This window comes from Polypterus senegalus, chromosome 17 (genome assembly GCF_016835505.1).
Source record: "Polypterus senegalus isolate Bchr_013 chromosome 17, ASM1683550v1, whole genome shotgun sequence".
Lineage (NCBI taxonomy): Eukaryota > Metazoa > Chordata > Cladistia > Polypteriformes > Polypteridae > Polypterus > Polypterus senegalus.
The window spans coordinates 95,764,275-95,779,628 of NC_053170.1; the positions used below are offsets into that span (position 1 = coordinate 95,764,275).

A 15,354-nucleotide genomic window follows, 5' to 3' on the forward strand; every position below is an offset into this window, starting at 1 on the left:
ACATGTATGCTTCTTTATGAATGATTCTGTGCTTTGCTTATTTAGGTTGTGTTGCTGGACTATAAAAACACTAAACGGGAATATTTGTATTAACGTAAAAGCTTTTATTTCACTAGCAAAGAATAGCTTTTTGCTTTGCACCCTCCCTCACCATAACCTATCGTCTATGGGGGAGGAGCAAAAGCTTTAGATTTCTCAAATATTTCGATCTGCGGTTTTTGACAGATCTCGATGTTTTAGGGTCCCCGATACCGAAAACGTCGATATTGCGATGATGGGTGTGCTCTATCTGTGTGTCACAGTTTCTCGAGGACGGTCTAGAGCTAAAATGGCTGGACGGAAAAATAACAAACTCAAAACTTAAGCCAGTTATGAGAGGACGATGTGCTGATTCGTTTTTCAGCCAAATCGTGCAAGAGAAAGGGGCTGTCTAGAGGAACGCTCAAGTACTGGGATTTCTGCAATTAATTATGAATTCTTCTTGTTAATTGCTACCGTAATGACCAATTTTATAATCAGAAAGATCAGCATGAGAGCAGTAAGGAATTATTGAAATGTTACAGAAGAGTTCGGGTAACTTGGTTCTAGGGGTGCAAAGCCTAATTGACGTTCACGTCCGAATTTTTGGAATTAAGTTTAATTGGTTTAATAAATTACAGTTAGGCAGTTCCAAGTCAGTCCCACACTACGCTATATCTTATTCAGATCAACTCAAATGAATTTTTTATTTTTATAATTTTAGTTTCCCAACTGCAGACAGAAATCGATAACCTAGCCCTGCGGCTGTTCTACATGGACAACATGAATGAGGATGTGCGCTCTGACATCGCGGTGATGAAACGCGTGACACAGAAAGCTGAGACAAAGAAAACGCAAGTTGAGGAGGAGAAGCAGAAGCAGGTAAGTCAGAGTGCAGAGACTCAGCCTACCACAAGTGTCCCTCATTCCATTTCATCCCGGCCGTTGCCAATCTAATACAATAGCCGTACTTTAAAGGACATCAGCATTTTAACTTGGTCCTGATGTTTATTATCCTCAGTAATCAAACGTCATTAGAACAGTCTGGATGAGAACAGGCCATTCAGCCCAACAAAGCTCGCCAGCCCTGTCTTCTTAATTCTTCTAAAATAACATCAAGTCGAGTTTTGAAAGTTCCTAAAGTCTACCACACTACTTGGTCACTTATTGGTCACTTATTCCATCTGTCTATATGAAGAAAAATTTCCTAACATTTGTGCAAAATTCACCCTTAACAAGTTTCCCAACTGTGTCCCCGTGTTCTTGATGAACTCATTTTAAAATAACCGTCTCGATCCACTGGACTAATTCCTTTATAATTTTAAACACTTCACTCGTGTCTCCTCTTAATCTTCTTTTGCTTAAACTGTAAAGGCTCAGCTCTTTTCATCTTTCCTCATAACTCACCCCCTGTAGCCCTGGAATCAGCCTTGTTGCTCTTCTCTGGACCTTCTCTTGTGCTGCTATGTCCTTTTTGTAGCCTGGAGACCCAAACTGCACACAGGACTCCAGATGAAGCCTCACCAGTGTGTTATAAAGCAGAACCTCCTGTGACTTGTCCTCCACACGTCAAGGCGCTATATAACCTGACATTCTGTTAGCCTTCTTAATGGCTTCTGAACACTGTTGGGAAGTTGGTAGCTTAGAGTCCACTATGACTTCTAAATCCTTCTCATAAGGCAATACTCTCGATTTTCCGACCGCCCATTGTGTATTCAAACCTCACATTTTTACTTCCCATGTGTAATTCTTTACATTTACTGACATTAAGTTTCCTGGTCCACAAATGTGCCCAAGCCTGTCTGCTGTCCTTCTGTGATGATATAACGGATTCCAAGTTATCTGCTAATCCACTGTGAGTGCTAGCCCGAACACCATCAGACAAACACTGCAGTTCTATAAAAACACACGTTTTATTTACAAATTACCGCACACACACAGTGCTCCCGCACCCTTACACGGGCCTTTAAATGTCTGTGGGCCACCTTTGTCCACCTCCAGCACCCGACCCTCGCTCCCCGACTGTAGGAAGGCGGCCCCTTTTATAGTCACCCAGATGTGCTCCAAGTGCTCGTTGATGTCCTTCCGGCGGTGCTTCCTGGTGTGGCGGAAGTGCCGCATGAGCACCCGGAAGCACTCTGGGCGTCCTTGGAAGGTCCTTCCTCCACCTTCCCAGGTGTGGCAGAAGTGAAGATCTCCCGGGCTCCATGATGTTCGGGGCACCCTCTGGTGATGGCCATGGGCCCCAATGGGTTTGGGCCTCCCTGTTCCATCCCCGTGGTCCCCTCACTATCCAGGGCAGTTGCCCCCTCGTGGCCCGGAGGACGTATAGACCACCTCCCGGTCCTACCAGGCATCCCGGCTGTGTCTGGCTCCCAGCCTCCTGCCACACCACCTTAGTATCTTAGTATCATCTGCAGACTTAACCAGTTTGTTACTTATAATATTCCTATTTAAATCTATCCATCCATTATCCAACCCGCTATATCTTAACTACAGGGTCACGAGGGGTCTGCTGAAGCCAATCCCAGCCAACACAGGGCACAAGGCAGGAAACAAACCCTGGGCAGGGCACCAGCCCACCGCAGGGCACCTATCTAAATCATGTGTTGATATTAAAAATAGCAGCAGCCCTTGTAAATCTTGTAATTATATTGTGCACTGCAGGGCGTGACATTCCCAGCATCCTACTAATTTGTCTTTGGGAATGTCGTTCTCAAACTGACGGATCATTCGCTGGTGCATCTTTTTGGTAAAGTGGCCAGCCACCGTTGCTCTTGAAGGACTAGGCCTTTTTTTGAAGGCTCCTTCTGCCAGTTAACACAATGGCCTGACGTGTTTCACATCACCTTGTTATTTCAGTTTGTCACCTTGTTGTTAGTCCTGAACTACCGCAGTCCCAACTGTTTTACAAGCATTCATTCTTCAAAAAACAATCCAGTTGATGAGGTAAAACGTGAAATAGCGCACCCTGAATACAAATCAAAGTAAATCTATAAGTCACCTCTATTGGATTTGTGAAAGAAACACAAAAACAAGGAAAAGGTTTGGGGTTCTACCCTGTATACTGTGGATAATATTATTATTATTAGGCAAAAATGCGGTTTTCCGCTGAGTAGTCTCAAACGATTGAGTCTCAAAGTGGCTGGCTTTATAGACAGTGGGAAGATAAGAGGAGTGTCCAGCGAGGCACAGAAGGAAGTGAGGTCAGTAGGGAGGGCGTGGCCTGGAGACGGAAGTGGAACCTGCTTGGGGTTTAGATCATAGACATATATAGGTAGACGCCGCATTCACTGTGTTACCCAGTCGACACAATGCGTCAGCGCATCTGCCATATTGCGAGTGACAAAATTGCCATTTAAACTAATACAGGTAGACGTGGAAACTAGGTTTTCTGATGAAAAAATAATAACATTTAAAACAGTATCATTTACATGCAACAAATTTTGGCGAATCGTTTGAAAGCAATTATTTATATCCATTTATACACTAATAATGGCAATTATTAAATAATAATATTATTATTATTAAATAATTCCTCCTATATAAGTAAAATTTCAAGGACTGCGTTCTTCCATCTCCGAAACATTTCTAGACTTCGTCCTGTTCTTACACAATACAGTACTGAAATATCGGTTAATGCCCGAGTCACCTCACGTATAGATTACTGTAATGCTATTCTATGTGGCATCCCACAAAAACGTATCCATCGCTTACAACTTCTTCAAAATTCTGCTGTTCTAAATCCACTGAACATATCACACCGATTCTCTCTCAACTTCACTGGCTCCCTGTTCACTACCGATTACACTACTAAATACCACTCTTAACATTTAAAGCTCCCCCTACCTCACTGATCTCCTACACACTGACACTCCTCTCACTCACTCAGATCCTGTTATCTCAGAGTATTCAGTCTGGCAATACGGTGCAGCCTTAGTTTGTGGAAGACAGACACAACTAAAGACATGAGCATAAAATGATGGTTGTCAATTTCAAACTGCGTTTCCTCAATGTCCTCCTTCTGAACCAGTCTCAGCCCGAACAAACTGATCGATCAAAGATACACTGACAGCTTGCCCTAATGTCGACTGTTGGTTAACACACTCAGCTACTTTGACCCCCTTGACTGGACCCTCAGAAGGAATCATCAGACCTCCTTTGTTTTTTAATGTGAGGGAGTGGTAGCTTTCACCATATGATGGTGGTACAGCGTCTCTTACCAAACTAGCATGGCACACATCACAGGACAGCTTTACTCAAAATCCCGTCTAAGGGCTACCTGACCTCCCACTGCTTTCTGAGGTGGATTTCTTTGGGAAACCTTCAAAGTTTGAGAAATGTTAACAGCTAACAACAATCTACATAGTTAGTGACTAAATACGTTTAGCCAAAACGTTGTTTGGAGGCTTACTTGAGCACATAAATGCATAGCTTTGCTAGCTTAGCCTGACGTAGCTAAAGTTAAGGTTATAAAACGGGATTTTCTAATGGCCAAATATAACCAAAACAATTGTTCAGCCTTACCAATGAAATGTAATCCCCCGGGATCTGGTTTGGAGCGGACAGCGGCTTGTAAAATCCCAAGAAGAACATGTGTGAGGTATCTTATCCATTACTTCACTCCACAGCAGTGCCACTCGCAATATGGCGGCGACGTTGACGTATGATGCTGCTGGTTATGCAGCGTCTAGTAATTCTATGTCTATGGTTTAGATGCTTTTTCCTTCAGATGATCTGCAGGAGAGGGAGTGCACTTCGTCAGCCCCTGACCCAGTGTTTCACATTCAGTTTAAGCCCATTGACTGCTTGTCGTGTGTGACAGTTTTCCATACTCGCCCAACTTTTTTGGAATGTCGATTGCGGTATATAAAGACATGAGACCACTCAGAATTCTCCACTCAGTACTCTCAAGATCATGTTTAATGAATTTTACTCTTAGATCGTTGTTTTCTTGTTTATTTTTTTTCCAGGATCTCTTCATCGATCGAATGACCAAGCAAGTGGACAGCCTCCGCCAGCAGATTGCCATGTATGAAGTCCAAGCAGCAGCACAAGCGGAAGAGAAAAAAGCGGCAAGAGATGCCGTGTCTGAGGTAACAGCTGCACAGCATTACGTTTTGTTTGTATTCTGTGTAAGAAAGGTGCTATATTGCGCCTGACCCGACACACATGGACACGGAGGCATGTGTACAAATAAATAAGCTTTTATTTTTCTTTAGCTAGAGGGCATGTGTTCCCTGTAATCCCTCCAGCCACAACACAGTCCACGAACACAGCACACTAAGCACTATCACCACAAAATCACTCCTTCTTCTTCAACCGCCACTCTGTCTTCCTTCCACCCGACTCTGGCCGCTGAGTGGTAGTCGCTGGCTCCTTTTTATTGGGTACCCGGAAGTGCTCCAAGTGGTTGATTGCCACATCCGGCTGCACTTCTGGGTGTGGCGAAACCAGTGCCCAAAAGGGGCCAGCCGCTCCTGTTGCAGCACCCCCTGGTGCCGCCTGTGGAACCCCACAGAGTTGCACAGAACTCCAACCCCCATGAAGCCCTGGGGGAGTCAGAGTCTCCTGCTACAACCCATTGAGGCTGCAATCTAGCGCCCGGGGGGAGATACTGGGCTTCCCACCCTTGTCCCCCTGGGAGATGTGATGAATGGGCGTCCCGGCCAGGCATGGGCCCCGGCCATCCATCACGATATATATATATATATGTTCTTTGACAATGGATGGTGCAATACCAGCGCTTATCCCAACACAGACAGACACACACTTACAATAGCACAAGCTTTTTATTTTATTTTCTTCCCTCATGAAGAACGTCTTCCCCATTCCCACGAGTACACAACACAGTCCCAAAGCACAAACACAATACTTTCCTTCTCTATTCTCTTTTGTCTTTCTCCTCCACTTCTCCTCGGCAAGCTTGTCTCCCTCCTCCCGACTCTGGCTCCTTTTATATGGCCTCCCCGAATGTGCTCCAGGTGCTCATTCACCTACTTCTGAGCCCAAGAGGGTTCAGCAGCTGTTGCAACACCCCCTGTTGGCACCCCTGGATACCAAATGGGCTGTAGATAACTCCAACTCCCATGAAGCCTGGCGGGATTCCGAGGCACCACTGCACCCCGTAGACATACAGTAAATAGATAGACGCTGCATTCACTGTGCTGCCCAGTTGACACGATACGTCAGCACGTCCGCCATATTGCGAGTGGCAAAAGTGCCATTTAAACAAACACGGGTTTTCTGATGAAAAAACAATAACGTTTAAAACAGTATTGTTTACATACAACAGATTTTGGTGAATCGTTTAAATGCAATTATGTATATCCATTTATACACTAATAATGGCAATTATTAAATAATAATAATAATCATTATTATTATTAAATAATTCCTCCCATGTAAGTAACATTTCTCGGACTGCCTTCTCCCATCGTCCTGTTCTTATGCAACACAGACCTGAAGTATCGGCTAATTCCCGAGTCACCTCACGTATAGATTACTGTAATGCTATTCTATCTGGCATCATACAAAAACATACCCATCGCTTACAACTTCTTCAAAATTCTGCTACCAGGATAATAACCTGCTGTTCTAAATCCACTGAACTTATCACACCTACTCTCTCTCAACTTCACTGGCTCCCTGTTCACTACCGATTACAATACTAAACACCGCTCTTAACATTTAAAGCTCTGCACAACCTCACTGATCTCCTACACACGAACACTCCTCTCGCTCACTCAGATCCTTATCAGCAACTTGACTTTCTGTACCACACGTCAGACTCAGTCCTCTGAGAGCTCAAGCGTCTCTCCTGGTGCTCCTCAACTCGGGAATTCTCTTCCTTCTCTCATATCCGTCAGGTCGACTCAATAACACATTTTAAAACTGCCCTAAAAACTTATCTTTTCAATCAATCAATCAACATTTATTTATATAGCACATATTCATACAAAAAAATGTAGCTCAAAGTGCTTTACAAAATGAATAGAAAAATAGAAGACACAATAAAAAATAAACATAAGTCAACATTAATTAACATAGAATAAGAGTAAGGTCCGATGGCCAGGGTGGACAGAAAAAACAAAAAAAACTCCAAAGGCTGGAGAAAAAAATAAAATCTGTAAGGGTTCCAGACCACGAGACCACCCAGTCCCCTCTGGGCAATCTACCTAACATAAGTCAAACAGTCCTCTTTGTATTTAGGGTTTTCATGGAAGGACCCGATAATGATGGTCACGTAGACTTCTGGCTTTCAGTCCATCAATGTTGGTGCATCATGATGCTTTGAGTAGGTGGTGGTGGCGCAGGCCGCCACCACAAAGAAAACCGGAAAAAGAAACAGAAGAGAGAGTAGGAGTCAGTATGGATTTTGGAGCCACTGTGAATAGTTATTATGAAGAATTGAACATACAGAGTATCAGGATTAAGTTAAATTAAGTTAAAGTGAAGTAATAAGAAGGTCATGTTAAAGTAATGTGTTTTCAGCAGTATTTTAAAGTGCTCTACTGTATTTGCCTGGCGAATTCCTATTGGCAGGCTATTCCAGATTTTAGGTGCATAACAGCAGAAGGCCGCCTGCCCGCCTCACCACTTCTTTTAAGTTTAGCTTTTGGAATTCTAAGGAGACACTCATTTGAAGATCTAAGGTTACGATTTGGAATATAATGTGTCAGGCATGCCGATATATAAGATGGGGCGAGATTATTTAAGGCTTTATAAACCATAAGCAGTATTTTAAAGTCAATCCTGAATGACACAGGCAACCAGTGTAATGACAAACCTTTCAAACTGGCATACCAATTGTGAATTTTGCACTTGTTATCTTTGTTTGTTTGCTAATTATTGCTTTTTGATTTATCATTCTCTTGTTTTAATTTTACCAATGTTGTTTAATTTTATTGTAAGGTGATCTTTAGTGCTAAGATTATAAAACGAGATTTTCTAATGGCTAAATATAAACAAAACAATTGTTCAGCCTTACCTATGAAATGTAATCCCTGGTTTGGAGCGTACAGCAGTTTGCACAATCCCAAGCAGCACATGCGTGAGGCATCTTTATCCATTACTTCACTCCACAACAGTGCCACTCGCAATATGACGGCAACGTTGACGTACGATGCTGCTGGTCATGCGGCGTCTAGTAATTCTATGTCTATGCTGCACCCCATGGGGCTTGCCATCTAACGTCCCGGGGGAGGTACTGTTCTGCCCACGCTTGCTCCCCCAGTCCATTCCATGAAGGGACATCACGGTCAGACAAGGATCTTGGTCGATTTCCCCCAAAGCAAAGTTATGACACCAGACTGTAAGTAAGCCATTATCATGAAAAGGTGAAGCACCAAGGGCAGCAGTTCACAGAAGGAGTCATTAGGGCAGATGGCTTGTGGATTGTTATTTTATTATTCACTATGATAAATGCATTCTAGTTGAAGCAAATATATATATATAAGATCCTCATTGTTGGGGACCCAAGTGGCTGGACCAGGCTAAGGGGTTGCCCACGTAACACCTGGCTGCGGCAGATAGAGGGTCATTTCCGGAGGGTGGGACTGGACCATGTGTCTTCCTGGGGGGTTGCCAACTGCGATCCTGAGTTTTTTCGCCATGTAGTGAGTGCGGCAACACGCTTTACCAGTGCATGCTCCCCAACTTGACTTGACTATGTGATTTTGTAGGGATTGTGTTGATTTTATTCGGACTTGATTTTTTTTCATAGGCTCAAATGGAAATGGAAGCCATCGCCATTGAAAAGAAGCAGATCTTAAACCAGTGGAACAGCACCTTGATTGGAATGAGGCGTCGAGATGAAGCCTACACTGCAATGCAGGAGGCGCTGAGGTAAACGAGCACCGGAGCCAAGATGTGCGTGCCGTGCCAACGACCGTGGTTAGTTAAGCCCTGTTTATACGTCACTTACTGCCCTGAGCAAAGTGCGCGCCATCGGCGACAAAACCGCATTTAAGCAGGTGGTGTCCCATTTGATCGCTGCGTCAATTTTCTCCTAGCCAGTAGGTGTCGCCGTCTGGTCAATGTCACTCCCCTGACAATTCCAGAGTAGGAGAAGGGAATTGTCCCCAACTTTTTCTCTGCCCCACACCCCCAAAAAATGTTTGATTTCTGTTGCCACAAAAGGAACATCGCATTTCCTTCTTCGGCTCAGAAGAAAATTGAACTCAGGAAAATAAGTACAAAAAATTGAAGTATAAACTGAGAAATTTACTTTTATACAACTTAACAATCTTGTAAATGCGTCCCCCAGTGAAGCTTAGACACTCTTGGTTGGGGTATCCCATGAAGCATCAAGTGACGTGAGGAAATGACACACGATCAACAATCAAGGAAGGGGGTTCGGGGGACTGGAGACCCTCGTGAAGCAATGGGTGCCACAGTCAACACACTTTAATAATACATTTGATTTATCTGTAGGTGCCTTTCTAAACACTCAAGGACACAGAACAATAGACGAAACACAGATTATGAACAAAAGTAAAATAAAGAAGTTAAAATCAGACAGAGCAATTGTAATCAAAGAGAAAAAGCGTCTTAAACAAAGGAGTTTTAAGTTTAGATTTGAAAAGTGAGAATGATTCAATATTTCTAAGCTCAGATGGTAGTGAGTCCCAAAGCTGGCGAGCAGAGCAACTGATTGCTGTGCCCCCCATGGTGGTAAGACGGATGAAGGGGACAGTCAAGTGGATGGAGGAAGAGGATCTAAGGGTGCGGTAAGGAATGGCAACATGGAGGAGGTCAGACAGATATGGAGGGATGAGGTTGTGGAGAGCCTTAAAAGTTAGCCGGAGAATTTTGAATTGAATGCCGAACTTAACTGCAAGACGGGAGTGATATGGTGAGTAAAGGGGCTTCTAGTAATGATGCGGGAGGGCAGCTGAATTCTGGACCAGTTGAAGCTTATAAAGAGATTTGTGAGAAAGACCAAAGAAAAGGGAATTGCAATAATCCAGACGAGAAGTGACAAGGCTGTGAACGTGGATAGCAGTGGAGTGGGGCGAATACAATGAATGTTACGCAAGTGGAAATATGCAGACCGGGAGATGTTATCGATGTGGGATGACGAAAAGATAAGAGTACGGTCGAGGATGACACCCAGACTCTTGACCTGTGGGGAAGGGCAGACAGAGGAATTATCAATAACAAATGAAAAGTGATCAGTTTTGGATAATGTTGATTTTGTACCAATGAGGAGAACCTCAGTTGTTTTGTCACTAGTTATTTAATTTAAGAAAATTTGAAGAAAACCAGGAGATGATTTGTGCTATGCAATCAGTAAGGGTGGAAAGGAAGCAGTAGGTTTGCTAGTGAGATAGAGCTGGGGCTCATCAGCATAACAGTGGAAACTAATGTGATATTTACGAAAGATACTGCCAAGGGGAAGGAGGTAAAGAATAAAAAGGAGGGACCCCAGGACAGAGCCCACCTGAAGTAACAGCGGTGGGTTGGGATGTGAAAGTTTTCAGCTCAACAAACTGAGTGCGGCCTGAACCAGTCTAGTGGAGTGTGGGTAATGCCAATCAAAGATAATCTATTGAGAAGAGTTGTTTGACAAATAGTGTCAAAAGCTGCACTCAGATCAAGGAGGATGAGAATAGGAGTTAATCCAGACTCAGCTGCCATAAGGAGGTCATTTTTATTGGTCTGCCGTTTCTGTACTGTGGAAGGGACGAAAATCAGACTGGAACTGTTCATATAGATTGTGTTGAGATAAATGAGAATGAAGTTGAATAGCCACTATGTTCAAGAATTTTGTAAATGAACTTTGTCCCCACCAATAACACGTGCACTGCAGTTCAAAAATAAGAGGCGCCGCGCGGTTCATATTGTGCCCAGACCCCCAGCAGGAGAGATGGACTTGAGTGTGTAAGCAGTAGGTGTTGCTTGCATTTAATTCAGTCCCCTCTTGTCCCTTCCCAGGCAAAAATGTCAATACAACCTCGAAATCAATGACATTTCAGGATCAGGGCTTGCACAGAAATCAATACTTGACCTCGCTCTTCTAGGTTCCAACTCCATCCCTTTAAAAAAAAAAATATTCGCTTTCACGAATGCAGCCAGGAACACCAGGAGAATGCACATTTCTGGGGCTCCTTCACAGGTGACGATTGCGTGCCTAAGGCTTCATGCTTTTCATATCGTAGAACGGGAGAGCTAACTACCGTATATACTCGCGGATAAGTCGGGACTTGATTTTGTCGTATAATTTCTGGTATTTTATAATGTTGTCCGTATAAGTCGAATGCGGAAAAGTCACGCTATTGGTCCAAGAGATTACGATATGCAAACATCCACCTGAGAGAGTAACCACGGAGCACATGGCCTTGTTTTCAATGTATTGTGCCTACGTGACCAAGCGGTGATACCCGAACTATTCCGAAGCGACGTTTGCACTGGTTTGTGTTTTTTGTATCTCACACCCTCATACTCCTTTATCGTAAAAGCATCCCTTATCTGTGATGGAGCGTACGATCAGAAGAAAATATGAAGCTGGTTTGAAATTAAACGTCGTTGAAGTAGCGAAAGAAATTGGTAACTGCACTGCTGCAACAAAATTCAATGCATCTGAGAAACTGATGAGAGATTGGAGGAGACAAGAAGATGTAAAAAAAAATAAAATAAAATTAAGTGTCGTATTTTTGAACGGGCGTATAAGTCGGGGTCTGATTTTATGAACGATTTTTTGGGTTTCAAGACCCGACTTATACGTGAGTATATACGGTAATAAATGACGACACACTGCAAGACATCGAATGCACCACAATAAAAGTCGGACAACGCACCTGCCTCAAGTCCTGGCAATTCACGAAGCGCCCTTCATCTTTGTCACGCCTCCTGAAATGCCATCTCGCACCCCACTCCACTCCAAAGTGGGGGATCCCTGGTTTATACGACTCTTCGTCGATGGCTGCATAAATAAACTGAGTTGCTGTTTTCTAATGAAGGCGTGTTTTTGATTTTTTTCCTCACAGGCAGGCGAGACAGAGAGTTCAGTCACTGGTCACAGAGGCCGATGGCTATAAAAAATCAATCACAAAAGAAGAAGAACGAAATGAGCTACTGACTGGCATCCTGAACCGGGCCGATGTCGATATCAATATGACAAAGAAGCAGATCTCTCAATGCCTAGCCAAGCAAGATGCCCTGAAGACAGAGTACAACACCTACACCCGGACGCTGCACGAGACGGAGCAGGCACTCAGCCGGGTCACTTCGGTCAGCGACCTTTTAATTGTTCCTGCAATGTAAATCGTCAAGTAGGGTTCACACTTAAAGAAGAATATTAAAAATGTAATCATTGTGATCAAAAGGGGGTACCACCGAGCCCCAGCCATGAATGCACAAACAAGTCCTGGGTTTTTATTTTAAAGAAATACCTCCGTACAGCCCTGAGATGGACTGGCACCCTGTCCAGGGTTTGTTCTTGCCTTGTGCCCTATGCTAGCTGGGATAGGCTCCAGCAGACCCCCATGACGCTGGGGTTCAGGATTGATTGACTGAATGTACAACAATGACATCCATTCTTCTTTTTCTTGCGTCACTCTGCTACTCTTCCCAGGCGAGTGTTACCTGTCTCCTCTCCCGGCTCCAACTCCAACTCCCTGGGCAAGGTAGTCTGGTTCCTTTTATTGAAGACTGGGTGCCAGGGTTTTCCAGTGGCATTGCCCTTTGGAATTACTTCCGGGCCATACAGAATTCACATCACTCCCTGCGGCAGTCCCTGGCAGCACCCACAGAACCCAACAGGGCTGTACTACAATTCCCAGCATCCCTTCGAGTATCTGAATGAGTACTGAAACACAGGGATGCTGCCATCTAGTGGAAAGGGTGAACATAGAGCTTTAATACAGAGCCTCCATTACCCCCGATCTATTTGTTGTGTTAGCTACCCGGGCCGCTTAAAGGAGTGGGGCCAACCAAGGCAGGGATGCCAGCCCACACGTGTTGCCTATTACATCATATATAATTTAAAAGTAACAATACATTTGGAAGGGGCAGGCAGCAGGTAAGATACACGTGTGGGCAATGTTTGGTTCTGTCTTCACGTAAATAAGTAAGCTTTGTGTTAACCCAGTATACAGTAGCGCTTATGTATTTAAAGCATGTGAATTGATTCTGTTCCAGGCAATCATTCATTTTAAAAAATAAAATATATATTTTATACCTGATCACAATGTATGCAAAAGTGTGGGCCGCTACATAAATTTATAAGGAATTCTGTAACAGAGCCTCAGGGTTTGCAAACATTAAATGATATTCAGAATATGCGACAGAATATTCATAGAGAATATGTTAATGTGCTGTGTTTTATTGACTGCTGTTCACACTTATGACACTTTCAGACTTGTATAGTCTGGAGTCTTCCCTGGCAGCACTGTGCATAAGGCAGGAAACAGTCCTGAATGGGGCGTCAGTCCACCCCAGGCCCCACTCAGACACCCTCCCTCACACCCACGGTGTGCCACTCTGCAGCTGCCAGGCCACCTAACGCTCGTGTCTTTTGGAACATGTGAGGAAAAGCAACGTACCACAGAAAAACTCAGTGCAGGCACGAGGGTGCAGAGAGCTTTCTGGTACTCATTATAATTATCCATCCATTTTCCTTTGGCATTTATTGGGTGAGCCCACAAGCTTGGGATGTGCAGGCCTGGTTGAAATGGTGTCATCTTCTAACTTCTTTGTTTAATAAAAACTAATGGCTTTATTCTTGTGTGACACACCAATTGGGTGCAGTTTGTGTTTAAATGGTCCCTATGGGTTTTACCCCTCATTCTAAATATCTGCAGCTGAGTGGCCCATACTGGAGGGCATGTTAATGTGCCTTTTGCCCCCTCCAGGGCCAGTTCCTGCTTTCTGCTTGTTACTGCCAGTAATGAGTGTGCTTCAGGTCCTCATCACCTCACCCAGTTCAATGTGGATAATTAGGTGATAAACTACGAGCAAAACAACAATCATTTCTGATTTATTTATAAAAAAAACAGAAAGAGAACTGGGAATGTTTAAAGCATAATCCATGAACTGCTGCAGTCATCTACCTCTTGATTCATTCTTATTTGTGGGATGGCTTTTATGATGAAGATTTGGCTGACTTGCCCATTAAAGAAAATGTCTTTCTCTTTTTCTATTCAGGACCATGCAGTTAAACAGATGGAGCTCGACTCTGTGCGGAAACACATTGAGAAGGAGTATGCGACCAGGGTGCAGCTGGAGGACAAGATTTTAGGCAAAATGCAGGATCAGCTCACTCTGGACAAAGCAACCAAATTCTCACGCCGGATGACAGAAAAGCTCACTGCGCGCACACGGCAAATGGTACGTCCTGGACACCGAATCTGCACACTGTTTCCTAAACTCTAGTTCATCACTGAATTTATTTCAAATCACATTTAAAAAGCACACTGTTAGAACATCTAATCCTGCCTACTATACTAAAAATCTATCTATCTATCTATCTATCTATCTATCTATCTATCTATCTATCTATCTATCTATCTATCTTATAGTGCCCTTCACATCTATCGATCTATCTATCTATCTAATCCTGCCAACTACGCTATCTATCTATCTATCTGTTCCTGCCAACTACGCTATCTATCTATCTATCTATCTGTTCCTGCCAACTGCGCTATCTATCTATCTATCTATTCCTGCCAACTACGCTATCTATCTATCTATCTATCTATCTATCTATCTGTTCCTGCCAACTACGCTATCTATCTATCTATCTGTTCCTGCCAATTACGCTATCTATCTATCTATCTATCTATCTATCTGTTCCTGCCAACTACGCTATCTATCTATCTATCTATCTATCTATCTATCTATCTATCTATCTAATCCTGCCAACTACGCTATCTATCTATCTGTTCCTGGCAACTACGCTATCTATCTATCTATCTATCTGTCTAATCCTGCCAACTACACTATCTATCTATCTATCTATCTATCTATCTATCCTGCCATCTATCTATCTATCTATCCTGCCAACTATCTATCTATCTATCTATCTGTTCCTGCCAACTACGCTATCCATCTATCTATCTATCTATCTATGATCTATCTAATCCTGCCTACTATACCATATCTATCTATCTATCTATCTATCTATCTATTTATCTATCTATTATCTATCTATCTATCTAATCCTGCCAACTACGCTATCTATCTATCTATCTGTTCCTGCCAACTACACTATCTATCTATCTGTCTATTTTTGGTCTATCTATCTGTCTATCTTTATATCTATCTATCTAATCCTGCCAACTATACTAAAATTAAATTAATTCTATCTGTCTGTCTGTCTGTCTGTCTGTCTGT

The 15,354-nt window shown here is 43.3% G+C and overlaps 1 protein-coding gene across 2 annotated transcripts in view; it reads left to right on the top strand.

Moving 5' to 3' along the window:
• ccdc40 (coiled-coil domain containing 40) overlaps positions 1–15,354 on the top strand; it is a 54,203-nt gene that overhangs the window by 21,658 nt on the left and 17,191 nt on the right. For both annotated transcript variants that reach the window (XM_039740409.1, XM_039740408.1), the window contains exons 7-11: positions 743–900; positions 4,992–5,114; positions 8,744–8,865; positions 12,009–12,252; positions 14,167–14,349. In XM_039740409.1, the coding sequence (XP_039596343.1) occupies positions 743–900; positions 4,992–5,114; positions 8,744–8,865; positions 12,009–12,252; positions 14,167–14,349 (830 nt within the window). The remainder of the gene's footprint in view (positions 1–742; positions 901–4,991; positions 5,115–8,743; positions 8,866–12,008; positions 12,253–14,166; positions 14,350–15,354) is intronic.